Consider the following 25,659-nt stretch of genomic DNA (forward strand, 5'->3'; position numbering starts at 1 on the left):
GGAGGTTGACACTTGTGTGTCAAGGCCCTATTCTGGTGTCAAGTATATGATAAAGCCGGTCTCATCTTTGACACAGGTCAAAGATGTGAGGGCCCAGGGAGATCCCCTAGGGTCAACTGTTCTAGAAACTGAAGTTTCGGATTTGGGGAATGTCATGCCATTTGGTCCGAGGCTGTTTGCTGAGCTGTTCAGGGATAGCTCACTGTAGAGGTTTGTGGAGGAATCTGTGTGCAGGGAACTCGGAAACAGGCTGCTGAAGGACCCTGGTGCACATTGTCAGGCAGAAGCCACTGAGGACCAAACATTAACACTTCTCCAGCACTCTGCTGCTGGCTGGTAGTCAAGCTTGAGGTGGATAGCCTTGGTTCATAGCCTTCTCTCTGTGCCTTGGCATCTTAAATTTTGACTTGGGATTTGAAGCAGTTGAGCAGAGAAGAGAACAAAAGACTTTCAGATGGATCCTGGAAAGACTAACTAGTTCTGACTGGACATGGTCAATTACATATTCCTGTAATCCCTGTTATCCGGGAGACTGAAGCAGAAAAATTCTATATTCAAGGCTAGTCTAGGCTACACAGTGTGTTCATGGCCAACCTCAGCAACTTAGCAAGATCCTGCTTGGCATCTGCATGGCTCTGGTTCAGCAGCAAGGCCCCTCAGTTCAGTTCCCTGTGTCCTGTGCATATAACTGCCCTGGGACAGTGAAAGGATGGCTGACTAAAGTCTGTGTGAACCACCTGTCATGCTGGAAAGGCCCTGGTTGGAAAGCTAAGCATTGAATGGAGAGCCTCTACATTCGCCTTCCTTTCCTTCCTCAAAACAATAATAACAAAATAAAACAAGGGGCTGGAGAGATGGCTTAGAGGTTAAGAGTATTGACTGTTCTTCCAAAGGTTCTGAGTTCAATTCCCAGCAACCACATTGTGACTTATAACCATCTATAATGAGATCTGTGCCCTCTTCTGGCCTGCAGGCACACATGTAAGCAGAATACTGTATACATAATAAACAAATCTTTAAAACAAACATAAACACTGGGACACAGAATGGTGTCCTACTCACTTGACACTGAAAAATCCAACCTGGACTGCCTGTGTATATCCTTGTGCATGCTTACCTATGATGAAAGTCTGATATGTTTCATGTGAGAGTGCCAAGGCTGGAAACTGACCGGGAGTACCATGTTTTTGGGCCACCCTGATTGAACAACAGAGGTAATAGTCACCTCCTTACTAGTTGGGCTCATTGAGCTTTTCATGGAGGGGACTTGCCTTTGGGACCAGGGAGTCAACACTTTAAATGTATTGAAATCAGGGGGTCTGGAAGTGACTCCACCTCCTCCCACCCCCCAGAGTGTTGACCACCATTAGGTGAAACCTGCTCTGGATGCCAGCTGTGATCCGCTGCTACCTGCCTGCAAGTCCCCTGGCCTGTCTTTTCCCTCGGGGTGACAGGCAGTATGGACTGTGAACAGCTTCCTCAGAGTTGGCCATATGAAGGGTAGTTGTACTGGTCACAAAACAGGCCCAAGAGGAACGCTTCAGTGAGGTGAGGATCGAAGCTCCTGCCAGCTGCCTGGGCAGGTTGAAAAAACATCTTTATTTAAGAACTGCTTGCTACCAGAGTCAATAAATAACAAGAGCGAACAGTGGGCTGGGGAGTAGGAGCTGCATTTGAACAGCTTCTCATCTGTGGTCCAGTGAAGCCCCGAGCTCAGAGCTATGCAGGCTCTGAAATGGGGGCTAAGTTGGAGGTATCTGGTACCAAGGCAGGTTGAGTCTCCTCTAAAGAACCTAAGGACCCTAGGCTTCTGAGGCTACTTGGGGCTCTGAACAAAGCTGTTTGACCCATTTTTCTTGCCCTCTCCAGTTTTTCTTTAATGCCCTGCTTTCCCAAAGCCTGTGACCATATTATATATACAGGTTCAAGAGGCACACCCCACCCCCAGCTACCAGCACTGTTTCCAGTGAACTTCAAGTCCTTTAGGGTTCCTCTTAATTCCATCTGGAGATTCCCTGGCTGTGTTTGGTCTCAGCTTGCAAGATAAAACACCATATTTTAACTAGTAACAGGTATGAGGACTCCTGACATGCAGGAGTCCCATTGGCTCTTGTGACACTAGGAAAAGAAAAGGTGCCTCTGTTGCTGGGAAAGGCATAGCGGAGGAAAGCTTCACTAGCCACATGGAGCTCTTGGCTAGTGTACAGGCTAGGCTGGCTTTGGGAAAGGCACTAGTTTATAAGGGCTGTTCTGTGGTGGCTCGTTCAGAATTGATGGCTTTTGTAAGCTGCAGGGACCATAGCAGATGGTACCTCTAAGGCTTTCCTGTGGTAGGCATTTTGATTCTAAGATCTCAGCTCTGGAAAGGACTCAGCACCTCCCCATTCCCTCAAGTGGGCTTCACTTAACCAACATCCACAAGAAGTCTTGAAATTCCTCAAAGGTTACTCAAAAGAAGTCCCCTTGCCCTTCCTTAAGGCTTTTCTGACCTTGGCTTCATTCTCCCCTGTTCTTTGTCAGGCCTCTCATTCCTCTCCCATCTCACTGCTCCCCTACTGCCAGGGTTACCTGCTGCACTGGATGCAAAACCACTCTCATCTGCACCATCAGATGGCAATGAGCAGAGAGCTCAGTGTGCTGGCACTTGTATGGACAAAACAGAGGGCACTTCCCAGTCCCTCAAGAGCTATTTGCAGGCAGCTCTGTCTAAGCCTAGGCAGAGTCCTTTTTATCTCATCTGGTTTAGTCTAAACGGATGGAATCTCTGTCAGGACCATAGCAGGAGCCAGTCCACCAGCTTCCCCAGCCTGTACAAAAGTCAAGAGGTCCCTGGGCCAGGGAGGGACTCTTGAGAAGCCATTTAATCTAGCCCTCTACCAAGCCAGTTAAAATCCCAGTTTCCTCAGCAAGAGGCTTTTCCATTTACAAGCTCACATGTTGGTGAGTCACCTGTGGTCTCCTTACACCTTAGCTAATACTCTATTTGAAGCCCCAAGCTGCTGGCCCAGCTCCACCACCCCCCTCCCCAAACAAATTCTACCTGCACAGGGTCAAGGTTTTCCTCCTCTTGGGTCTCCCAGCAGCTTACCTGCTTTTCATGGACCTTGTTAGAAGAAAAGCTTAGGGGCTGTAGCCTCCCACCTCCCTGTAGCCCAGTGCCAGTCCAGCTAGCTCACACTGCCCAGCCACTATATACCTACCCACCTACCCATTACCCCTCCTGCAGCGCAAGGCAGCGAGAAATATGGAAGCCTTGGAAGCTTTCTTTCCGTTGCCCCTTTCTAGGGAGAGCTAGGGTTTTCCGGGTCTAGGCCCAAGCCAAATCCCAGCCAGCATGGGATGGGGAGGCATGCTAGACCAACTCATGGGTCCCTGTGATGGAGAATGATCACATGGCTGAGCCCCTAGCACCTTTGTATGTGAGGTGCTGAGAGCAGGAGAAAGGGGGATTTGATCAGCTCCAGGGCAGCAGTCCTTAGCTCGGGGTAGGAAGGAGAAGGTGTGCAAGTGTACATCTTTTAAAAACTGGTGGGTAAATACTAACATAACCTGCCCAGGAAAACAGAGCAGGGCTTAGAGTTAAAAACCATAACAAAATAGAGCTTTAACTGTAAACTACAGAAACGGGCCATGGAGCAGAAAGCAGGACAAGTGCCTCTTGAGGCATCTACTTGCTGCTTTCATAGGCCTAGGGAGTGGAGACTGGGGTCTTCTGCTTGTGCTGCCACAGGGTCCAGGTCTCTCAGAACTCTGTCCTTGCTTTGGCCTCTTTTCTTGAAGAAAAGAGAGGGCCTGAGAGGCTTCCAGCCAGCACCACTTGCTGAGTTCCTAGCAGGAGCCTTGCCTCAGGCTGATGACTCTGGATCCACCTGTGCCTTGGACTGGGCTCACCCATGCTGATCTTCTCACCAGTCTGAACCTCCTGAAGCAGCAGGCCTCATCCTCCAGAGGCCATCTTTAGTGACCAGGCTGTGACTGCTCAGCACCATGCCTTCTTCCTCCATAGTGCCTCCCACAGGTGGAGAAGAGACTCTGGTACTTGGCCAAGCCTTGTCACTTACAGACCATATGACCCTATGAAGTCCCAACCCTTTCTGGACCTCCATTTCCTCATCTGTTAAGTGCAGGGTGTGGGTAAGTCAAGCTATAAGGCTTTTTCAGCTCTGGCAGTCTGGTCTGTCACTGGTAATGTACCCCAAATTCAAGGTAGCCTGCCCCCTTTATTAACCCCTTTTTTCTTCTGGGGACTCAAGGCAGTTTGGGGAGCAGGCATAGCCAGGTAATGGAAGGTATTCCTGGAAGAAGGCATGGCCACATTGATGCTGGCCCTTCCATCCCAGGTCAAAGAATGGATGCTGTGTTGTGGGCTGGTTCCCAGGCCTGAAGTTATGGGAGGTGGGGGCAGCCATAGGTCTGCAGCAGAGCTGAAGGGAGAAGAGTGGCACTCAGCTGGACATCTTCCCATACCCTGGGGGGCCGTGAAGGAAGCATCTTGATGGGGTGAGGCAACTCCTCAAAACAAGCCCTTTAGTCACATAGCCACCTGAAGTGGCTCTGTCAGTCTGTCATTCCATCTGGAGGATAACAGGGTTTGGGTTGGCAGTGCTGGTTGAGAGGGCAGTGCCACCAGGATGGTGAATGGGCCTTGGGCTGGTACCCTATTTTTCCATCAGGTGTCATAGCCTCTCAACCCTTTTGAGCCTCTATCCCCAGTAGCCTGGAGCCTAGTTCTTGACTACTGAGCAGGTAGGACTGCCAGAGAGCTGTGGAAGACCATGCCAGGACCATGCTGTGCTCCTTGTCCAGCGAGGACTAGAAGTCTCTCTGCTTCATAGAGGGAAATTGATACCCCATATTTTCAGCCCACTGCTGCCCATGTTCCTGCTGGGCCTGGCACTCTGATGTCAGATGGCAGTGCCCACATGTGGCCCCAGAGGCTTGATCTGAAGATGTATATTAAATACCTTTGGTCCAAAGGCCTGTTTCTTCTCTTCAGTGCCCCAATGGGTCCAGGCATTGAGCCTAGTGTTATGGAAGTCACTGCCCAATGCCTCTTGATTTAAAGAAAAATTCCTTGCATGGTTCTCTCCTGTGGCAGAATAGAAATATCCTACCTCCTACGTAAAGGGTACTGTTGGGAGTTGGTGTCTAGGCCAACCACTCTCAGGCATGGTGTTAGACCACCTTGGCGCTGAACGGGGGCTGTGGCCAGCCACTATGTCCATTAGAGTGGGTGTCCAGCATGGGTGTGGCAGGCAGTGCTAAGATCAGAGCTTCTGGCAGCCAATGAGCATCAGTATCACCGTGCAGGAGAACATGGGGCCAGGATGGGCAGGGCGGACTGCTGCATTTTCCACCATCATACTAGTGCCTGAAACCAGCAGCAGAAATTGTGTGACTGAGTGAGCACCCCCCCAGCCCCACCCTCCCACTGGAATCCAGAACTCTCTTGAGCCTTTAGATCTTGTGTTTTTTGGCCTTACACAGCATTGGCCAGGGCCTTTGTCCTGGTCTCCAGCCCCTTGGATTCCATAAACTCCCATGTCTTGGGGTGGTTCTAGCATGGGACAGTGGCATGGGCACTACTCATCCTTGCCTTCCTTTTCCTTTCTCCTTGGGGGTCTAGGTTAGAGTTAAATTCTGGGGACAGTCTGGGGGACCAGTACTGCTGAAGGGTAGAGAGGCGGGGGAGGGATGGTACCTCCATTTCTCACGATGTGGACCTCTGCTGGGGTGCCATCCCCTCCAGGCCCCGTGGTTCGGATCTGTACCAGGGCATGGCCAATGTCTTCGGGTACTGGGATTTCTATCCAGTTCTTGCTGGTGAGGTGGAGTGTAGGAGTTGGGTTCAAGTCATTCTGGTACAGCATCTGTGGGATAGAAGTTTCTAAGTACAGCTTCCCGGACCCTTGAAGTTTTGCCTCCATGCCTCCTTCAATTTCTCGTTGGCCAAGCTTTGCATTGGTGGGAGGTAAATGTGCAAGCAGCTACACTGTCTTGTCAGACTTCCAGCCCATCACTGACATGACCTTTCTGCAGCTGCACCATGGACCTGTTTTTATCATCTCGACCATGAGCTATGCAGAGCACCTGCGCTTCATTTCTCTCCTAGCCCCGGATGCCATACTCCTGTTTCTCGGCTCCTTCCACTAGAGATCGCAGCTCCCCATGACCACTAAAAAGATGGCTTGTCTGTATGTCCCTTTCTTACCTTGTAGCCGGTGACTGTTGATTCATTTCGGAGAGGAACCACAGGGTCCCACTTAAGGCTGAGACTGGAGCTTGAGAAAGTCCAGGAGATATTGCCGGGAGGTCGCCGTGGTGCTGCCAGGGGAGGGGAGGATTGGAGACATTGTCATATGCTTCCAGGGCCACCCCTCACCCTGAGCCTGCCCAGATAGCAGGAATTCTCAGAACTTGTCACCATGAAAATCCCGAAGTTGGAGAAGGGAGAGGCTGTGACTCTACTGCCATATTTCAGTAGGTCCACTGACTGGCTTCTGCCCAGTGCAGACCATATCGCAGGAATAAACATCTTGCTGGATAAACAGAGGCCCTACCCCATGGCATGTGCCCTTCCTCATCCCTGGAAGACACTCACGGGGCTTCATGGTCATAGCATCAGCTGAAGGGCTGGCTGGTCCAGTGCCGGCCCGGTTGTAGGCCCTCACAGTTACATGGTACTTGGTGTTGGGGTGCAGGCCGGTGACTTGGGCACTAGTGTCTAGCCCTGCTGTCCTCACTCGGTCAGCAGCTGCCTCTTTGTCCCCTGCTTTCCAGTAGCGAATCTAAAAGGGGCAGGATATGTTAAAGTGTATGGCAAAGCTCTTGTCTACCCAGTCCCCATGCTTCTCTCCAACCTAGGCTGGTCCCATGGGTAGACTCTAGTTTGATAATCTGCACACTAGGCTATGTAAACCAGCAAGCAGGGTCACGTGATGATGAGCCCCTGCATCTGTAAGCATTCGACAGTGTACTAACACCAAGGAAGGTGTTTAGTACATGGGATGAAAGAAGTAGGTGGCTAGTGGAGAGATGAACAGGGATGAGAAAGGACCAGACTATAGACGCCTTCAAGCCTTCCAAAGTTCCCCCGTATCAGTTTGGCCCAGAAAGCTCATTCTAGTACCAACAGAGTGCCACGGTCCACTGCAGACCTGAGGCTGCCTCTGCTTCCCACATCTGCAGACCCTGGACGCCAGCTTTCAACAGTTTATCTCACGCACTCACAGGCTCTCTTGGAGCATCTGGTGGGACATGAAATGCATGCTTTTGCTTGTGAAGTAGTTCTGCCTTCAGTGCTCAATAACACAGATCCACTCACCAGTGGAATATCAGACCTTAAATATTCTTCAATCAAGGGCCAAGAGTGGAACTGTCTTCTCCCAGCCGTCTGTCTAACCTATTGTGCTAAAATCAGCCTGATGGCTCCCTGGCATTATTGGACCTGTTTTTTGTTTTGTTTTGTTTTGTGTTTTCTGTGACAGGGTTTCTCTGTGTAGCCCTAGCTATCCTGGAACTCATTCTGTAGACCAGGCTGGCCTCAAACTCACCAAGATCTGCCTGCCTCTGCCTCCCTGAGTGTTGGGATTAAAGACATGTGCCACTACTACCAGGCTCCCCTTTCCCTCATGACCCTCTTGCTGAGGAATAAGTGACCCCAGGAGGAATGACTAATAAGTGTTAGGTGTTCCCACCTTCTCTTGAAAGCCTAGCCCTGCCTCTTTCTGGTCCCAGTTGTTGCTCACCTCATACCCCAGGAGAATGCCATTCATGTCTTGTTGCACAGGCTCCCAGCTCACGTTCATCTCTGAGGATGAGGACCCTTTGGCCCAGACCTTGGCAGGGGCCACCCTGGGCTCTGGGGACCAATAAAGAATGGGCATACATTCCTGAGACACCTCTGTGTCCCACAGAGTAACCTGACTAAGACTGTCTGCGCTTAGGATTTGGGGAACCCCCAGGGCCCAATACAAAGGATGAAGCCCAAGGGATTCCAAGTACACCACAGGTTTGCTTCTCCTCCCATAGGTCCTCCCTTCTCCTTCCCCATAACAGGGAGTCAAGGTGGACCCGGCCCCAAGCCACATAGCCCACCTTCCTCTGCTGAGTACACTAGTGCAGTGAGGCTCTCAGGCCCATCCCCCTGGCGATTGTAGCTTCGGATCTTGACTTCAAAAGGTGTGTAGGGTTGGATGCTGTCATTGCTGTAGACGAAGTACTGGGCATCGGCACCAGGCACCCGGGCCGTCTGCCAACTGGAGCTGCCTTGCCTGCGGAAGGACAGCAGGTAGCCGAAGCCATCTCCATTCTGGTACTCCCGTGACATGGGCTGAGGGCAAGAGCATGGCATGGGCCAGGGGTCATGGGTATGTGTCCCTGCCCACCCATCTGGCTCCACCCAGTCTTCACCCAGAGGAGTGGCCCTGGATGCATGTGCCTCCTCAAGGGTTTAGTGAGAGGCAACAGGTATGTGGGGAGAGGAAGGGAGGGAGGGAAGCTTCTAAGTGAGACTTCAGTGGTCCTTTATGCTGCTGCCATTGTGTGTGTCTGGAGATAGACTAGGAGGGTGGGGGAAGGGGCATGCCTCAGAGGCATGAGAGGCAAGACACTTGCCTGCTTCTCTGTCCCTACCCACTTACAGTCCAGTTGATGATGAGCTCTCCAGGGGCCCCGCCCCCTCCACTGAGTCCTGATGGAGCCACTGATGGGACTGTTAGGGCCAAGGAATATAGATGTGTCATGTTAGTGGGCAGCAAGTGGGAAAAAAGCCCCCAGCCTGTGCGTGGAGAGCATCTTGAGTGTGGCATTCCAATTTATCTTTCCATAGTCTTTCTGTGCATGGGTTCAGAGCCAGGCCAACCTGAGGACAATTCCCACCTTCTCTGTGCTTCCTTGAACAAGCTACTTAACTTTTCTGAAGCCTGATTCTACTCTTTCTGTCTTCTCATTTCACTTTGTCAGAGACAAAGAATTTAAACGAGAGGCCAGTCAGCATGTAGTGGCTACTCCTGTATGTTATCCTCATCGCTGTTAGCTTAGCTAAATCAGAGACCAACTCCAGCTTGCTTAAATTGATGGGAATAAAGAACCTTGAATGGCAGCTAATGCAAACAACAAAAATGAATTTTGTTAGGGGGTATTCCGAGGTATTTTGCTATTACTCTTTTTTTCTCTTTCTTTCTTTCTTTCTTTCTTTCTTTCTTTCTTTCTTTCTTTCTTTCTTTCTTCCTTCCTTCCTTCCTTCCTTCCTTCCTTTTGTGGTATATTTAATCACCCTGTCTTTAGCATTAAACAAGACTGATAAACGGAATGATGGCCTCTGCCAGCCCACAGAGGGTTGGGGCCCAAGTATTTCTGCAGAGCACCGGGTGCTCCAAGTTTTATGTTGTTGATTATGGGGCTTTGTATTTGATCCCCTGAAGAAGGCATTCCCAACACAGAAAGCCAGAGGTCCAGAGCAGTTAAGCAACTGGTCCAAGTTCTTACAGGTAATGCACAGGCCAGCTAGAATGTGACCTCTGCTCTTACGCTTTTAAAGAGTGTTATTGTCCCTTTGCATTGTCTGTGCTCAACAGTTTCTGAGCTGCTAGAATAAAAGAGACCCCTCTCACCCCACAACCCTAAGAAGTTCAGTCAGAAAGTATATCCTCTGTGTTTCCTACTCTAGATGGATGCTGGACTAAACTGTTGATTGATTCCAGAGCCTGAGAGTCAGCCCAGAGCAGGTAGAAGAACGTGTTTACAGGAGACATGGAGGTAGACCTTACACAAGCACAGGTCTGGCTGGACAGAAGGAAGGGGACAGCCTCCCGACCATGATCCCAGGTCGTCCCTTGGGAATTCAGGGCACAGCAGGTGCCTCTGGGCAGATGTCTCCATGTCTGTGTCCCTTCCTAGTTCTCTCCTCACATTCTCTCCTACTTTGTCTCTCACACACATGTGCCTTCACTGAGGGTCACAGGCAGATTATGGTCTCTCCTGCTCCATAGAGAGCAGCTAAACAGGTCCTGGAGTCTGGTTCCCTCTCTAGCCCCCTGCACAGCATGTGTGTACATCTCCACACAGTGCATATACACATGCACACAGACACCTTCCTCTTTAGCTGATTTCTGTAGTTTGTGCACACTTAAAAACCAGCTCGAGGTTCTTTCTTGTCCTAGCTTCAAGGTCAGGCTCTCTCAGTGGGACCCTTCTTCCCTTGTTCAAGTCGGTTTTTCTGTTTTTAAATACTAGGCCAAAACAATGATTACAGATCTGCCTGTGGGTGTGCCTTTTCAGCACGGCCACACTTTGCTGAAAGGGCACACCTTGGATCAGGCAGTTTGTCCAAGCGGCAGCCTTGCCTCTAATCTCACATTGCCCCCCAACTCCCCACTCCCCACCCCCACCCCCAGTTCACCAGAGCCTGGTAAACATTGGGATTTTGTTCCTGCCCCTCTGCTGGGACTCCCTCTGCTAAGAGTTCTCTTTAGAATCCCAGACACTTACCTGCTTCCTTAGTCCGGATTCTGCTGGAGGGCCCGCTGGGCTCCCCAGTGCCCAAGATGTTGCTGGCTGAAACCCGAAACTCATAGTCCATCCAAGGCATGAGGCCCAGCACCTGGGCAGTCTCGGCATTACCCTCGATGTTCACAGGATCTGAAAGGCCACAGGGGTCAGTGGCTAGCACCATTTATTGCCAGGATGAGGGCAGGTTCTGGGCCTGTGTTACCTTTGTATTCTATCCTCACCTCGGTACTACCATCCACTGAGCCCTCAATTACTCTTTGATTGAACAGCTAGTAAGCTCCTATGCCTCAGGGCCTTTGCCAATGCCATGTGCTCCTCATTCCATACATGTTGAGCATGCTGCCATTCTTTAGCAACAATCCTTCAAGGCCTCAAGGGAACAGACCAAATGCCTCCTCCACCCTCTCCTTACCCTCCTGGCTATGAATGCTTTCCTGCCTGCCTAGGAGCTCCCTGGAGATAAAAGAACAAAACTTACTTCTCTTTGAAGCCTTAGCCCTGGACCCTCTGACTTCATCTCCTGCTTTGTACACAGTACTTATGCAGGTGGGGCCTCATACTTACTGGTTCGAACCTGCTTCCACTTCCCTGAGGGTGGAGTACGAGCTTGCACCATGTACTTGGCAATGGGGCTGTGATTGTCAAAGCCACGACTCCAGCTAAGCTGAACAGTGGTGTCTCCAATGTCTCTCACCACCAAGCCTCCTGGGGGACCTGGAGGACCTGTACCAAGAGGCAGAGTGCACTGGGTCAGAAGTGAGCGCCCAATTTGAGTCAGTTTTATCTAGACCCAGCCTGGACTGGCTCAGTATCTAGATGGGGCAACAGAGGGCAGGAAAGATTGGGTGGGAGGTTAGAGGATGGGGACAGAGGAGAATTAAGGGTAGTGATGGGTAGTGACTTGGAGGTTCACTGAGGCTGTCCATAGAGGGATGCATAGATTACTCCACACTGAACCTGGAACTCCTGAGTGTATGAGGCAAAGTCTTTGGGGGTGTTTAGGGTATATTTTCTTTCTAAAGTATGGCTTCAGAAGAAACAGTCTACTCATTTAGGACCCACGAGGAACTATACAGGTACTAAACAGATGTGTCTATCTCTGTGGCTTCTGTCAGCTTTCAGGTAGGGGAGGCAAGCTGCCTAGAGCCTTTCCAGGAACTGCAATGGATGACTCCCATCACCTCGGACCAGGACTGTGGCTTCCTTGGATGCACCATCCACCACTGTCTGGGCCATGCATGTGTACTTCCCTCCATGGCGTAGCTGGGCATTCACGATAGTCAGGTCCCCAATGGTCTCTTTCTGTGCACAGGAAACAGAATGTGATGAGTCTGGAGAAAACCACAAGATAAAACAGAGCCTGGATTTCCTGGCTGTGTATCATCTATACCCTCTGTGCCATAGTTCTCCTATCTGTTCAATGGAAAGAATCAGCTACTTGGTACCAATGAAGAACAAAGTGTGTCATATAGATAGTTTGCATGGGCCAAGTTAATGATGGCATTTGCACTGGAAGAGAAGGACAGTAGTGGAGAGAATCTCCTGGGGCACTTGGAATGCTAAAACTTGATTCTAACTTAGAAGGGTGGTCCTTGAGTGGATGCTAAAAAGATGGCTGCCATCCTAGGATGAGCTTGCTGGGCATGGCCTGAGGGTTAGGGAGAACTTTGGAGAGGTGGTGGTGGCTGAGGACATCTCAGGTACCCTGTCGTATCTGGGATAAGGGAAAAGTATGAGGTGTGGTGGTTTGAATAGGTATGGCTCCATAGACTCTTATGCTTGAATGCTTGGCCCATAGGAAGTGGTACTATTGGAAGGTATGGCCTTGTTGGAGGAAATGTGTCACTGTTGGGGTGGGCTTTGAGGTCTCCGATGTTCAGTCTATGCCTAGTATGGCACACAGTCTCCTTCTGCTGCCTGCAGACCAAGATGTAGAACTCTCAGCAACTTCTCCAGTACCTTATCTGTCTGCACACTGCCATATTTCCCACCATGATGATAATGGACTAAACCTCTGAAACTATAAGCCAGCCCCAATTAAATACTTTCTTGTGTAAGAGTTGCCTTGGTCATGGTGTCTCTTCACAGCACTAGAACCCTAACTAAGACTTACCACACTGGCCCTCTGGTAGTGACCTCCAGACTTATCAAAGTCAATGGGGAAATCATCCAGGGTCCAGGTGAATGTGAGGTCCATAGTGGGGTCATGGGAGGCATGGCACTGTAGGGTCAGGTTATCACCCACATTGATGTCAGCACTCGAAGGAGCTAGAGTGATCTTGGTTGCATCTACAAAGCAAAACAGCAATAGCTGTAGAAGGATGGGAAAGTCCCAGGCAGGGGAGAGGCTCTGTCCTGTACCCCAATGCATATGAGCAGCCAGATTCTGGAGGCTGGCCAGGGGTGAAACTTGAGTTCTGAGATAGCCTTGGAAGCAGAACTATATGAAGCCAAGAGCAGAACAACACCCCAGCTGACTAGGGGTCTAGATAGACCATAGTCCTTACCACGTACAGACAGGATCCCAGTACTGTTGGCTTTGCCCATGAAATTCTCAGCAAAGCAGGTATATTTGCCTTCATCTGATCGACTGATGTTTCTGATAATCAAGGTGCCATCCAAAGTTACTGTCACTCTGCAGCAAGAACAGAAAGGTTCTGGTCAACCCAAGGACACACAATGGCCTACAAGAAGCCATCTCTGCTGTGGCACATAGAACATACCTGGTACTGTTCCCCAAAATCTCAGTACCCTTGCTCCAAAGTATAGTAGCTTTTGGAGCTGCACGAGGCTGGCACGGGATGCTGATCTCTCCTCCTCGGGCTGCAGGGATCAGCCGCCTCACAGGGTTCTGCCTGAAGTCGGGGGCCAGAGCTGCAGGAGAGGGAGTACTCACACACTCACCCTTGTGATAGCCATTGTCCCCTTCCATTAAGATGCCACCTGGACATGCACTAAGCAGCATAGCCACCAGAGATGAATTTCTCAAGTGGCTGCAACATGTCTAGAACACAAGTCCACCCCTGAATGTCTTGCTCCACTCTCTCCCTCAAACATGCAGTAACCATCTGTCTTGCTTTCACTTTTATTTCCTTAAAAAAAAAAATTCATTTTTACTTGATTTGTACGGGTGTTTTGCCTGCATGTATGTCTGGTACCATCTGTATGCACTGCCTGAGGAGGCCAGAAGAGGGCGTCAGATTCTCTGGAGCGGGAATTACAGGTTGTTGTGAGATACCATGTGGGTACTGGAAATGGAACCGGGGTCTGCTGCAAGAGCAGCCAGTGCTCTTAACAGTCATCTCTCCACCTCTCAATTCCTCAGCTTTCTTTTTAACTTTCTGAAGTTGTCAAGCCTTTTCTGCTTTATTATCTTTGTGTTTGCATACATAATATTTATGAAAATTCCTCACATCTTTACAAGGTTGGCTCCTTCAGGTCACACCCAAATGTGACTTCTTCGGAGTCTTCCCTGACCACCCCATCTAACTGGTTCACCTCAGTGCCACTGCTCTACAGTTTTCTTCCTTCCTTCCTTCCTTTCTTCCTTCCTTCCTTCTTTCTTTCCTTCTTTCCTTCCTTCTTTTCTTCCTTCTTTCCTTCCTTCCTTTCCTTCCTTCTTTTCTTCCTTTCCTTCCTTCCTTCCTTCCTTCCTTCCTTCCCTTCCCTCTTTCCTTCCTTCCTTCCTTCCTTCCTTCCTTCCTTCCTTCCTTTCCTTCCTTCTTTCCTTCCTTCCTTCTTTCCTTCCTTCCTTCTTTCCTTCTTTCCTTCCTTCCTTCTTTCCTTCCTTCCTTCTTTCCTTCTTTCCTTCCTTCCTTCTTTCCTTCCTTTCTTCCTTCCTTCCTCCTTTCCTTCCTTCCTTCTTTCCTTCCTTTCGTTCTTTTGAGACACGGTTTCTCTGTGTAGCCTTGGCTGTCCTGGACTCACTTGGTAGACCAGGCTGGCCTTGAACTCACAGAGATTTGCCTGCTTCTGCTTTCCTGCCTGCTGGGATTACAGGCGTGCACCACCGTGTCTGTCTCCTACTGATCTTGTTATATTTTTAGTGTTTATTCATTCTTCCCTTCTATTAGAGTGCACAGTACTTGAAAGCCAAGAGGTGATCTTTTGTATTCATTCCTTTGGAGATGATGAATAAGTATTGGTTGAAGAAATGAATGAAACAATGAGTCTGGAGGCTGGAGAGATGCCTCAGTGGTTGAGAGCATAGACTGCTCTTGCGGAGGACCTGAATTCAATTCCCAGCACCTACATGGTGGCCCACAACCATCTGTAACTGCAGTTTCAGGAGAATCAACACTTTTTTCTGACTTCTATAGGCATGTGATACACATACAAATACAGGAATACATATGAATAAAATAAAATAAAAGAGAACAAGTCTGTTGAGCCTTATTAAAACCAATAAAGGATCCTCATGTCCATCTTACAGCAGAGAAAACACGCCGCACAAGCTCAAGGCTGGGGGTCCTTGGTCCCTGTCAAATGAAGGTCACACCTGTCACAGTCCACTCTTCACATTTCATGTCTCCTCAAAGCAGTGTTCAAGGCAGGATGAAGCATTTCTTAAATCAAGAAACTGTGGCATAGAATCAGGTAATTTGCCACAGGCCACAGAGGTGAAGGAGCTGGATTAAACAAAGATCAGATCTTTTCACTGCATTGAGCATCTGCTTTATTCAGAGCTTTCAGTCTAGGGCCTTGAAAGTGATGCTATTCACAGGCATTAAAATACCAAAGAAAATGTGTGTGTGTGCATGCACACATGTACAAGCATGTGTTTGGACAAGCAAAAATGCAGACCTAACCAGCCACAACCTTCTTGTTCCAGGGACTGTTCCCTGCTTCCTGAGCACTTTACCTTGTACAGCCAGCTCAGCACTGGCATAGATGGTGCCATGTTTATTTTCTGCCACACACTGGTACATGCCAGAGTCCTCCAGGCTCAGCTTAGAGAATCGCAGGTCCCCAGCCAAGACCTCCACCCGGTTCTGTGCAGAAGAGCCGAGGCAGGGCAGGGAAATCAGGACCATTGAAGGATGGGAAGGGTCTGTGTATGTGTGTGTGCATCTGTGTGCAGGGGCTGTATACCAACATCCCAAAGGATGGGAGTTCATGAATGCAGGCCTACTCCAGGGCTGCCTGGTGTTTTAGGACTCCTGGAAGCCAGCTTTAAGATTGCATTCCTGTTTGCTGGTGGGATCCCAGATCTCTGTGATGCTACACAGCTGACCCACCACCTGTGGTCATGTGTCTCTGGCATGGGAAGAAGCACCAGAACTTCCCAAGACCCTTTGGTTGGCCCAGGAGGGTAAGAGAGTCAGGCAGAGAAGAGGGTGGTTGTGTGGGAGGAAGCCCTGGTTCCCTACCTGGGAGGCCAGAGGCTCTCCATTTCTCAGCCAGCGTACCATGGGCCGGGGTTTGCCTGCTGCTGCACAGCCCCAACGCAAGTTGGAGCCAATGTCAGCTTCTGTGTCTGAGATCACCTTGAGCCACTCAGGCTGAGCTGTGGAGAAGTAGGGAATTAAAAAGTTGCAGTATTTGTAAGTGACAGCAGAGGGCGCTGTGCTATTCTGGAATGGAGAGGACATAGAAGTGGAGGTAGGAAGAAAACTGGCACTCTATGGTCGTGCCAGAGGCTGCTTTAGCAACTAAATCATCTGAAAGACTTGTGTGCTTTTTTCATGCCCCTGCTGAGCTCTGAGATGGCCTCTACAACTATGCTTAGTAGCTCTGGCAAGGACTCAAGCAAGAGGCCTTCCAGTCTCTTGATTTCCATGCTGTTTCCTCAGGGAGAAGGGAGGTGTCTCCAGCTCTGTACCCTGCACAATGATGCGTCCCTGGACGGTGTCACGGCCCTTGGAGTTCTCCGCCTCACATTCATAGGTGCCCTCATCTTCAAAGCTTACGCTGGGGATCTGCAGGGTAGGCTCTGCTGTGGCCCACTGAGGGGACAAGGAACCATCCACTTTGCGCCACTTGATCCTGGGAACAGGGCTGGGAGAAAGGGCCAGAGGGGATGAGCTAGGCTGAGCATGTTCCCCATGTGTCCACAGAGCCTACGCTCACACTTGTAGGCCCTCCTGAAGTAGGGCCTACTTTGGAGGAGGTGAAGGGGACAGAGAGAATGAGGGCACAAACAAGACTAGGAACATAGGCATGGAAGAGACAAGAAGATGGCTCCACCATCATAGGCCCCCTTTCACATCACCCCAATTTCCCAAGGTACTTCAGTTATTAGTAATTTGGATACTAAAATGGGCTAAGGAACCACTGAGTCTAGGGGCTCAACATATTACCCTGCCAAATGCTTTTTATACGTGTTTACTGGAGGCCCAAAAAACTTCCCACATAGCAGTAGCCAAGCAACCCCACTCTAGTGAATCCTTTTTCTTAGAGAGCATGAAAGAGAAGGCCTTCTGTTGTCATTTTTGAAATGCATAATGTAACATTCATGCCACACTTGTTAAATGCCAAGCTCCCCTCTCAGGGTCTGGTATCCATTGACGCATCTAATCTTTGTGACAGGGCAGACACTGTTACCATGATCACCCATCAGTCACAGAGCCAAGACTGAGATGTTAGGTAGTTGCCTGAGCTCTCCCAGCCAGCAAGTGTTGCAGCTGAGCTTTGAACCAGCAGGATGGGGTCTGCACCCTGGGCTTCCTGCCTCCAGCCCTGGGTGCTCCTCAAACTGCCTAGGACTGCCATTTACTGTTGGAAGGACCGTGTGGTTCCCTCATGCCTATACAGCCCTCTGTCTCGCTGGCAGAACTGGTTTCATTGGATGGTGGGTGATGCCTGTTGTGTGCCCAGGACCCTGCTAACCTACTGCCTTTGCTCTCCCTCATTCTGGGATCCCTCCTGCTCCTGAGGGGCTTTGAAATGAAGCCCTGCCTGGTCCTAGGGCCACTCTTGTCCCTCCGATGGTACTTACTTTCCAAAGGCAAAGCACTCCAGGGTGACCTGCTGCCCAACTAGTGCATAGGTCTCTGGGGGGAACCGGGCTTTGATGCTAGGAGCGAAGAGCCGGGGATCTGAGGAGAAAGAGGTTGTGTGAGTCACACATGGAGGACACCAAGGCGATGCTTTGTATTTAGGGTCTGTGCTTCCAAAGTGTACAAATCTCCAAACAAATGTTTGGACTCTCCAAATGTTCCTTTTTCCTTGGGATCCTGGAAGAACAAGGGTCTGAGACCCAGCTGTAGAACCCTTTACCCCTCTGAGCTGCAATTCTCGGGCTTGGGGAAACTCCATCATATCTTTCAGGCCCTCCCCACAGCCCCACGAGTCTGACCTTCAGCAGCCAGGTTGAGCTGCGCAAACTTGCTGAAGACACTCTTAGTGGAGAAGTCCATGTGGCTGGTGGCTAGACAAGAGTAGTTGCCCAGGTCTGAGGCATTGGTTCGGGCGATGTAGAGGTTTCCTGTGGTCTGAGACACGAAGTGACGCCCATCCGTTGGGATGAAGTTGGGGAATTCATTGAGGAGCCAGCGGTAGGACAAGCCTAGAAAGGAAGGTGTTTGAGGAAACTAGGGTGTGTTGGGACCACAGGCAATCTGGGCGGGACCCCAACCTGCTGCATGTTCTGCCTTCTCATGAGAGCTTGCACTCTAAATAGGGGGGTAGGTAGAGGGGAGAGATGGCACCAGTCTCTCCTCAGGATGCTAGGTACTGCGAGCACACTCTCGGCCCAGCTAGGTATTGCAGAACCATTTAAAGGAAGGCCTACCACTCCCTCCTCTGTTTGTCCTCTCCCCAGCATCCAGAAGTCCTTTCTGGTGTGCTGCCCCTCCCAGTCTTGCCCTGGCCCAGGATCCCCACTTACCTGGGTAGTGAGCAGGTGGATTACAGGGCAGCATCACCCCCCAGCCCTCGTGGGTTTTCACAGGGTCTCTCTCCTCCTTGGAGAATTCCTGCAGAACTGGAGATGGAAAGCAGGGCTCAGGCACCGTCTTCAAGCATGAGGCTCCCAGCTCCTCCTTCATGGGGAAGAAGTACTCTCTAGCATGCCATCTGCAAGCAGGAAAGCCTGGCTTGCGGCTACTGCCACCTGTCCTTCCTGGGCATTTTTTGCTTGTCCCATCTACCCACACCCAACATCTTGGCTCCCATGGATCTCACAGCCGAAGCGGAGGACTGCCTCCTTGCTGACGACAGTGCCCACTGGGTTTGAGGCTAGGCACTGGTAGACACCGGCATCCTGTGCCTTGGTAGGACTCATGATGACCAGGTTGCCCCCCATCAGCTGGTGACGGGAACCGGGTTCCAGGTTCATATCAGTGCCATTCATCTTCCACCTGCCACAGAGATGAGTGAGAGTGGAGATGGGACCTCGGGCATAATGGGGTAGGGCCGATGTGAAGGGAACCTGTATGTCTGCCTAGGGCCTCCCAGCACTCATGGCTGGGACCTCACCTATAGGTGGCTGGAGGGTTAGCTCGGGCACGGCAAGCCAGTGTCACCTGATCCTCTGTGGACTCCTCTGGGAAAAGCAGGCCAATGGGTTGTTCTTCAAAGACAGGTCCAAAGGTGGCTGGGGTTCCCTGGGCAAAACTGCACCCTGCAAACAGGGGATACCACCAGAGCCTCAATTCTGAGACAGTCCAAGTCAAACATCAAGAGCAGAAAGTGATAGGGATGCCTCATCTTCTGCCTTGGCCAATAGATGGCCATAGGCCTCTTGTGCTATTGAGGGTTTCGAATGTAGCTAAGGAACCAAAATTTAAATTTAATTTTAATTCATTTAAATAGGCTGGGAAGGTCCCATCAATCCACATTTGCATTGTCAGTCACCCATCTACAGTCACATATTAAGCACTTGTTATATACCTGGAAGCAGGCTATGAAAATGAATCAAACACATAGCCCCTTTCCTTGAAGGATCTTGCAGTCCAGGGAAGGAAACAGGCAGACAGTGCAGGGTGCCGTGTCACAGAGTGCTTAGGCATGAGGTATCGGAGATTCTTAGGGGACCTCTCACAGGTGTGGCACATGAGAGGCCACCAGCAGGAAACAGGGACAAAGGATACATATGTGTTCCTGGATTACAATGCTCTTCTAGGGAAGTGTAGGCCAGTGAAAAGTGCTCATTTGGGGGCTGCATGTGTTACTGGCTATATTACCTTGGGCAAGTTATAGGAACCCTGATTGACCTGGTGCCTTCCTATGAAAAGAGTAGCAATTCACTTCCAGGTCCATGACAGGGTCTAATAGGAAAAAAATAGGGAGGTCCTGGCACAGGGAGCAAACTCAACAACTGGCTGTTAGACCCAGCTAGGGACAGGGGGTGGAGGGAGGCAGAAGGCTGAATGTCGGCTGTGGCAGCAGATTGACTGGCGGCAGTTTTATGCACTGTGTCACATTTCGGGGAAAAAAGTCCAGTCTGTGTCGCAGGTGACGTTGCTTAGCAAATGGGCTACTGCACACCTGCCTCTCCCTACCGTGCGTCAGCCACAGCCTTGTTCTGCACACACCCTGGTCCTGTCTCACCGGAACAGGGTCAGCAGGCAGGAGACAGGACAGCAGTTCACACCCGGACTGGCACCGTGTGGGCTCTGCCACTGCGGGATCAGGTGGGAGCCAGGCTCCCTAATTGGCTCCTATTTCTCAAGCGGCTGATTTCAGCCGGTCCTTGCTGGGTGGAAGATGGGAGGAGGGACACTCCATTAACCAATTAGTGCCTTCTTTCTGAGCACATCCAGCTGCCAGCCCTCTTCCTAGTGTGGTCCCTCTGCTGCAGCTGAGGCCCAGTTCTGGCCTCTTGGGACTTGGGAACATATGCTAAGCAGCCCTCTGAGTGAGGAATGAGGCGGGAGGCAGGATTTCCAGAATGGCTTCCCTTGAGCCCTGTTCGTGTCATTCCCTCCACTCCTATAGCTTGTCGCTCTCCTTTACTGCAGCCTGGGGCCTCAGAGGCAGTGTCTGAAAGCAACTGCATCAACTCCCCTTGGAAAGCCCAGCTTAATCCCGAGTTAATGATGATGGTGGAGGTAGGGACCCTGGCCCAGCTGGGAACACTTGGAGAGAGGAGGGGGGAGGATGGAAGGGAGGAAAAGGAGAGATGAGGAGGCAGGGGCTCTGGGAACCACCTTACACAACAGCAGTTTCCAGGAACTCAGTCTGGGTGGTGGGGGTGGCAGGGTGGGGTCGGTCTGGGCACACTGGTACTTTAAGATTGTCTTTCTCCTTGAAAAGGCTTTTCCTCTACACTCAGCAACGTGCACACCCTCACACTCATCCACATGTACTCACCTTCATGTCTCATGTGCTCTTACAATGTTCTCATAACACACATATGTTCATACACAGATATCTCTCTAACCAATCAAATGGCCAGATGCACATCTATGCACATTTCGATCTCAGGCAGGAACAGCTGCCAATAGCCCTGCCTGCTCATTCCATATGCGTGTATTTATAAGTAGCTCTACCCACTGCTAATAATTAAGTCATGATAAGAATAGTGCTATTGATCCAGTTGCTTACGGCTGCCTGACACCATATCCCAAATTCTTTCTCATGGTGCTCCACAAAGTGAAGTGCTTCCTATCTCACCAGCATGGAATCTGACCCTTAGGAAAGTTTAATAACTTTCCCTACCTCAGAGCAAAGAGGTCTACCCTCATCCAGCCTCATATCACAGCCAGAATCTTTATAACTGCCATAGTCACAATTTCTGACTTCAGGATTTAGAGACCATCTGAGGTCCTGGCTCAACCCCAGAGGCCTGAAATCAGAAGTCCTGGGAGTAAAATCCAGGGTGGAAAAAACAAAAACAAAACAACAACGACAAAAAACAACAACAACAACAACAAAAAAAAACACTTCTGAAAGGAACTGAAGTTGAGGGCATCAAGGTACAGGCTGGCCCACTCACCCTGCACCCCACAGCATCTATCTGGTCCACAGACAGCCTCAAACAACCCACACTTCCCTCCACTACTACAGACGACATCCCTGTACATGCTGCCCTGCATGTAGACACAAACTCCTGGACAAAGGCAGTCCTCTCTGCCGTCCTGTCCAACATGCCCTCATTCTTTGCCCAGTTACTGGTTTCCCTAGAAGAGACATAAGAGACATTGCAGTGGAAGGAAGGAGCCAGAGAGATGCTATGTGAGAGAAGATGCCACACCTCTCCTTGTCCTGGGGTGTAAGCTGTTCAGAGATGTAGGATCAGGTGGGCAAGCCAAGAGCAAAGAAGCGCTTTCCAGGTCTAAGGAGTAGATCTAGACTCAGGCCACAACCGGAGATGGCAGCCCAGGTTCTGGTCCTTTGGCAATTACTTTCTGACCCATTTGGGTCAGTGTACCCCAAGGGGTGCTCACAACCTCTTGCTTCCAAAAGGAGTTGTCCCCAAGGGAGGGGCTGCTGAGGCTCTCCTCAGCTCTGGGTTCTCTCGATGGGAGTCTCCTGCCCTGTGCAGTGAGAGCTTTCCACACTGGCTCTTCCTTCAGTCTGGTTGAGATCGTTAGGCCCAGGGTGTGGGAGTCAGATCCATTTTCCAGCAGTCCTATGAAGCTGGGTGCAGGGTGGATCAGAGCAACAGGGACCAAGCAAGAGCTTCTGAGCATGCCAGGTGAGAAAAGGCATGGCTGTGTCTTGAATTGTTGTGGGTGAAGGTGGGGTCTGAACTCCAAGACTGGGATGGATGCTCCTTCTGCCACGGAGCTCTTTGGGGAAAAGGGGACTGCTGTTGATTTGAGTCTGGGACCCAGGCCCAGACAAACATTAGCTGGCCCCTCAGCAGCAAGTCCTGGGGACAACCAGCTCTAGGGCGGGAACTCTCCAGCTCTGTTAGCTCCCTTCTCTGCCTTCTGTCAGCCACTTCTCATCTCTGATCCGAGCGTGGAGAGGACCAGAGAGACAGCACCCTCTGTCAGCAGCCCTGCTCTGCCTCGTCTGGTCTCTTTCTGCCCCTCCCCACGTTGCCTGAAAGAAGCTCCTTGGCATTCTATGGGGTAGCTGTTGCCCCCTTGGGTCCAGGATCCTGGAACATTCTTCAGGAAAAATTTTCAGGATATGATGGAGGTGTTCCGTCAGGTGGCTGCTGAGCACTTGACATGTGGCAAGTGCAGCTGAGCGCATCATTTTCATTTGAGTCACATGTTAGCTCAGGGGTCATACCTGTGATGTCTACACACTGTGCATAATTCTAAAGGCCACATCTCCAATCCGGCTGTGCTACATTGTGTTGTGGGACACAGGGTAAAACACTCAGCCTTGCTGGGTCATTTTTTTTCTTCATCTTCAGCATAATAAAGATTTATTTCTTTTCCTTCCCAACTTCAAAGGTAAGGTGAGATCCATATATGGGAAGAATTTAGTAAAGACATGGCCTTGACAATGCAGAGGAATTGCCACCTAAGTGGTAGTAATGATTTAACTATGAAATCAGGTGCTCTTACCTGGAGAGGAGACCAGGGCCACCGTGGCCAGCACCAGCAGCAGCAAGCATGGCTTTTTTCTGGTGGGTGTCCCCATGGTGGGTGTTTTTCAGGCAGAGGAAGAGTCCAGAGGAGAGGAACCACAGCCCAGCTCCCAAAAGAGTCAACTGGAGACTGAGAGGCACCTGAGGAGACAAGATGAGGGCTCTGAGCTGTGATGCACTCTTCTTAGGAGCAAGCACATCTGGTTAGTAATTTGCTTTCCAGGCTGGGCTGCAGAGGAGGAGGAAGGGCTTGGTCCCAGGAGGAAGGGCTTGGCTATTATCAAGGCTCTCTTCCAGGGCTGGTGCCCCCTGGCGTCCCCCTGGGAGTCTGGCTCTGCCCGGTGCCCCTCCCTCCATCGGGCAGGTGCTGATCAGGAAGTAAAAGCAGAACTAATTCAGTGGCAAGAACCCACCTGCTGGATTGCCTGCAATCAAGATCCCTCTGTGTCAGGAGGAGATCTGAGAGGGTGGGGCCTGCCTGGGTGAGAGGTTAAGGACATCTTTCCCTGGTACCTGGAGATCTGGGCATCTTTCTCTGGTACCTGGACAACTTCTTCCTGCTCTTCCTCCCACAGCTGTCTGGGAGGGGGCCACTAAACCGCTCTGGAGTTGTGCAGCCTCTGAACCAGGACTGATCTTTCTCAAAGTAAGGGAAGCCTTGTGACTTTGCTCCACCTCAGCCTGGGGTCCTAGGTAAGGCACCTTGGTCCTACCAGCCACACTCCTACCACACGGGTTAACAGTCCAACAGCTGTCTGTTCTGCCAGCCTTATAAGGCAACACTCAGAGGATCCTCTGTCTACTCTGGGATGGCAGAGGCTTGGTAAAGGCAGCCTGGTAGGTCTCAGAAAGCAGGACAGCCACTGGGGAGATGGGGACCTCATTTGGAGAGGCAAGGGCAGGGACGGGGTCACGTCCCTATCTACTCCCCCTCCCAGAAGCTACCCTCTAGGTGTTGGGGTAAACCTGGTCCCCACAGTCCATTCCTCCCTCTCAGAGCTGTGGTAGGGCCGGGACACCTGGCTGCAGATTGATTCTAACAGCCTGCCCTGCCCTCCTGCCTGCAGAAGGCCCAGGGCAAGGCAGGGCTTTCCCCACTAACTGGCTTTGCAGTTGTCTACATCTGTGTCCTCAATGAGATTGCTCTTGTTCGGGTCCTTCAGCTCTGGCTCCCTGGCCCTTCCTGAAAGAGCAGAGCCAGGACCCCTGCCCCTCGGGCCAAGAAAGAAGACTGTGTAGATGAATGTGGGCTCAGGGTGTGCCTCACCTCACTCCCACTCCCCTCACAGAAAAGCTCTCCGGCCCTCCTCCACCTGTGTTCCTGCCACCTTTCCTGCTTCCAGCAACCAAAAGGCAAGGAACAAGGGCCCTGGGCCTGCAGGGGTATGTGGCAGGGATACCCAACAGAATTAAGAAGCAGGGATTATGGATCAGAGCAGAAGCACTCCCTCCCATGTGACCTCAACCTCATATTCTCTGCTTCTTATCCAAAAGTGTGTCTCTCTGTCAATCCCCAATCCCCCACCTCCATTCTTGTTATTCTCAGTTCTGTACCAAAGCACAAACATTTGGCATCTGTAGATTCCTCATCATCCACAGTGGCCCCTGCTTGCTCAAATTCATTTCTCTCTAGGTAAGGTGATCCCATGCTGCAGAGCACTGTTCACACCTCGCCTGCCTGGAGCACCCACAATGTCCCAGTCTGAGCACAGAATTCAGCCCTTGATCAGCAACAGCTCCTGCCTGTGGAACTGTTTGTCTCCAATGGCAGAGCTGCAGTCTCCCAACTGGAGAGGCTGTAGCCTATTCATCTTTAGAGCACATACCCAGCAAAATGTGTGGCTCATAATATATGTTGCTTGTGTGTCACATTCAACTAATCGAGAACTGCTGTGGCCATGCAGCTTCAGGAGCCAGTGGACCCACGTGACACATATGACCATACACATGTAATCACAATGGAGCTCAACATACAGCTGAAGAGGCTGGAAAGTCTTTGGTACTTTGTGGGGCCCAGGCCAAATGGTACATATGCCCACATCCACATATACATGTTGGCAAACAGAGCAAGGTCTCCAGGTCGGCAGGGCATCCGGAAATCTCACAAGCACACTTCTGGATGCCTCATAAATGTGGGTCATTGTCCTCAGCACAGGGAGGCCCTGGCTCAGTTTGGAGCCCCCACCTGAGGATTGGGAAACTGATAGCCAGGAGTTCGTAATGCTCTTTTCTTTTCATAAAGATTGATTTTATTTATTTTTAATTATGTGTATTTGTGTGGGTATGCAGATACTGGACAAGGGTGTCAATACCCCTGGAGCTGTATGCTGGGAACCTACCTTAGTTTCTTGAAAGACTCGTAACCCTGACCTTGTCTCTTTACAGGTTTGTGGGCTCAGACAAGTTAGTCACCCTGATGGAGCCTCAATTTCCCCATCAGCAAAATGGGGATTATGTGAGCATTACCTAGTGGTGCCGTGGCAACACACGTTATCACTTGTACTGGCTATCAAGTAGCTGTGAAGCCTCGGAGCCATCTGGACGTATATCAGTCTCCTGTGGGGACAGAGGCAGAGAATGTCTCTAGATGACCTCTTCTCCTGCCTCCAGCTCTTCTGGTATCCACTTCCTGCTCTTGACTTTACCAGGAGGCTTCCTTGTTGAGAAGCTTGAAAATCATCCCTGTGACTGGGGAATTATGAACTCACATCTGA

At 50.7% G+C, this 25,659-nt stretch overlaps 1 protein-coding gene across 6 annotated transcripts in view; it reads right to left on the reverse strand.

The window, feature by feature from the left end:
* Cntn2 (contactin 2) overlaps positions 1–25,659 on the reverse strand; it is a 36,001-nt gene that overhangs the window by 4,792 nt on the left and 5,550 nt on the right. For 2 of the 6 annotated variants that reach the window (XM_060364273.1, XM_021636392.2), the window contains 23 exons: positions 25,412–25,501; positions 22,923–23,086; positions 18,931–19,075; positions 18,637–18,812; positions 18,341–18,436; positions 17,810–18,019; positions 17,450–17,549; positions 16,334–16,509; positions 15,882–16,018; positions 15,374–15,503; positions 13,236–13,386; positions 13,020–13,147; positions 12,626–12,801; positions 11,694–11,814; positions 11,077–11,235; positions 10,492–10,641; positions 8,643–8,713; positions 8,098–8,332; positions 7,749–7,861; positions 6,602–6,788; positions 6,212–6,324; positions 5,702–5,870; positions 1,556–5,371 (listed from right to left, as the gene is read on the reverse strand). In XM_060364273.1, the coding sequence (XP_060220256.1) occupies positions 5,268–5,371; positions 5,702–5,870; positions 6,212–6,324; positions 6,602–6,788; positions 7,749–7,861; positions 8,098–8,332; positions 8,643–8,713; positions 10,492–10,641; positions 11,077–11,235; positions 11,694–11,814; positions 12,626–12,801; positions 13,020–13,147; positions 13,236–13,386; positions 15,374–15,503; positions 15,882–16,018; positions 16,334–16,509; positions 17,450–17,549; positions 17,810–18,019; positions 18,341–18,436; positions 18,637–18,812; positions 18,931–19,075; positions 22,923–22,998 (3,123 nt within the window). In that variant the 5' untranslated portion in view covers positions 22,999–23,086; positions 25,412–25,501 and the 3' untranslated portion in view covers positions 1,556–5,267. Of the gene's footprint in view, positions 1–1,555; positions 5,372–5,701; positions 5,871–6,211; positions 6,325–6,601; positions 6,789–7,748; positions 7,862–8,097; positions 8,333–8,642; positions 8,714–10,491; positions 10,642–11,076; positions 11,236–11,693; positions 11,815–12,625; positions 12,802–13,019; positions 13,148–13,235; positions 13,387–15,373; positions 15,504–15,881; positions 16,019–16,333; positions 16,510–17,449; positions 17,550–17,809; positions 18,020–18,340; positions 18,437–18,636; positions 18,813–18,930; positions 19,076–22,922; positions 23,087–25,411; positions 25,502–25,659 lie in introns of those variants that run through there. The other 4 variants (XM_060364274.1, XM_021636390.2, XM_060364275.1 and 1 more) reach the window with 3 other exon arrangements.

Source organism: Meriones unguiculatus, chromosome 11, assembly GCF_030254825.1.
Source record: "Meriones unguiculatus strain TT.TT164.6M chromosome 11, Bangor_MerUng_6.1, whole genome shotgun sequence".
NCBI lineage: Eukaryota > Metazoa > Chordata > Mammalia > Rodentia > Muridae > Meriones > Meriones unguiculatus.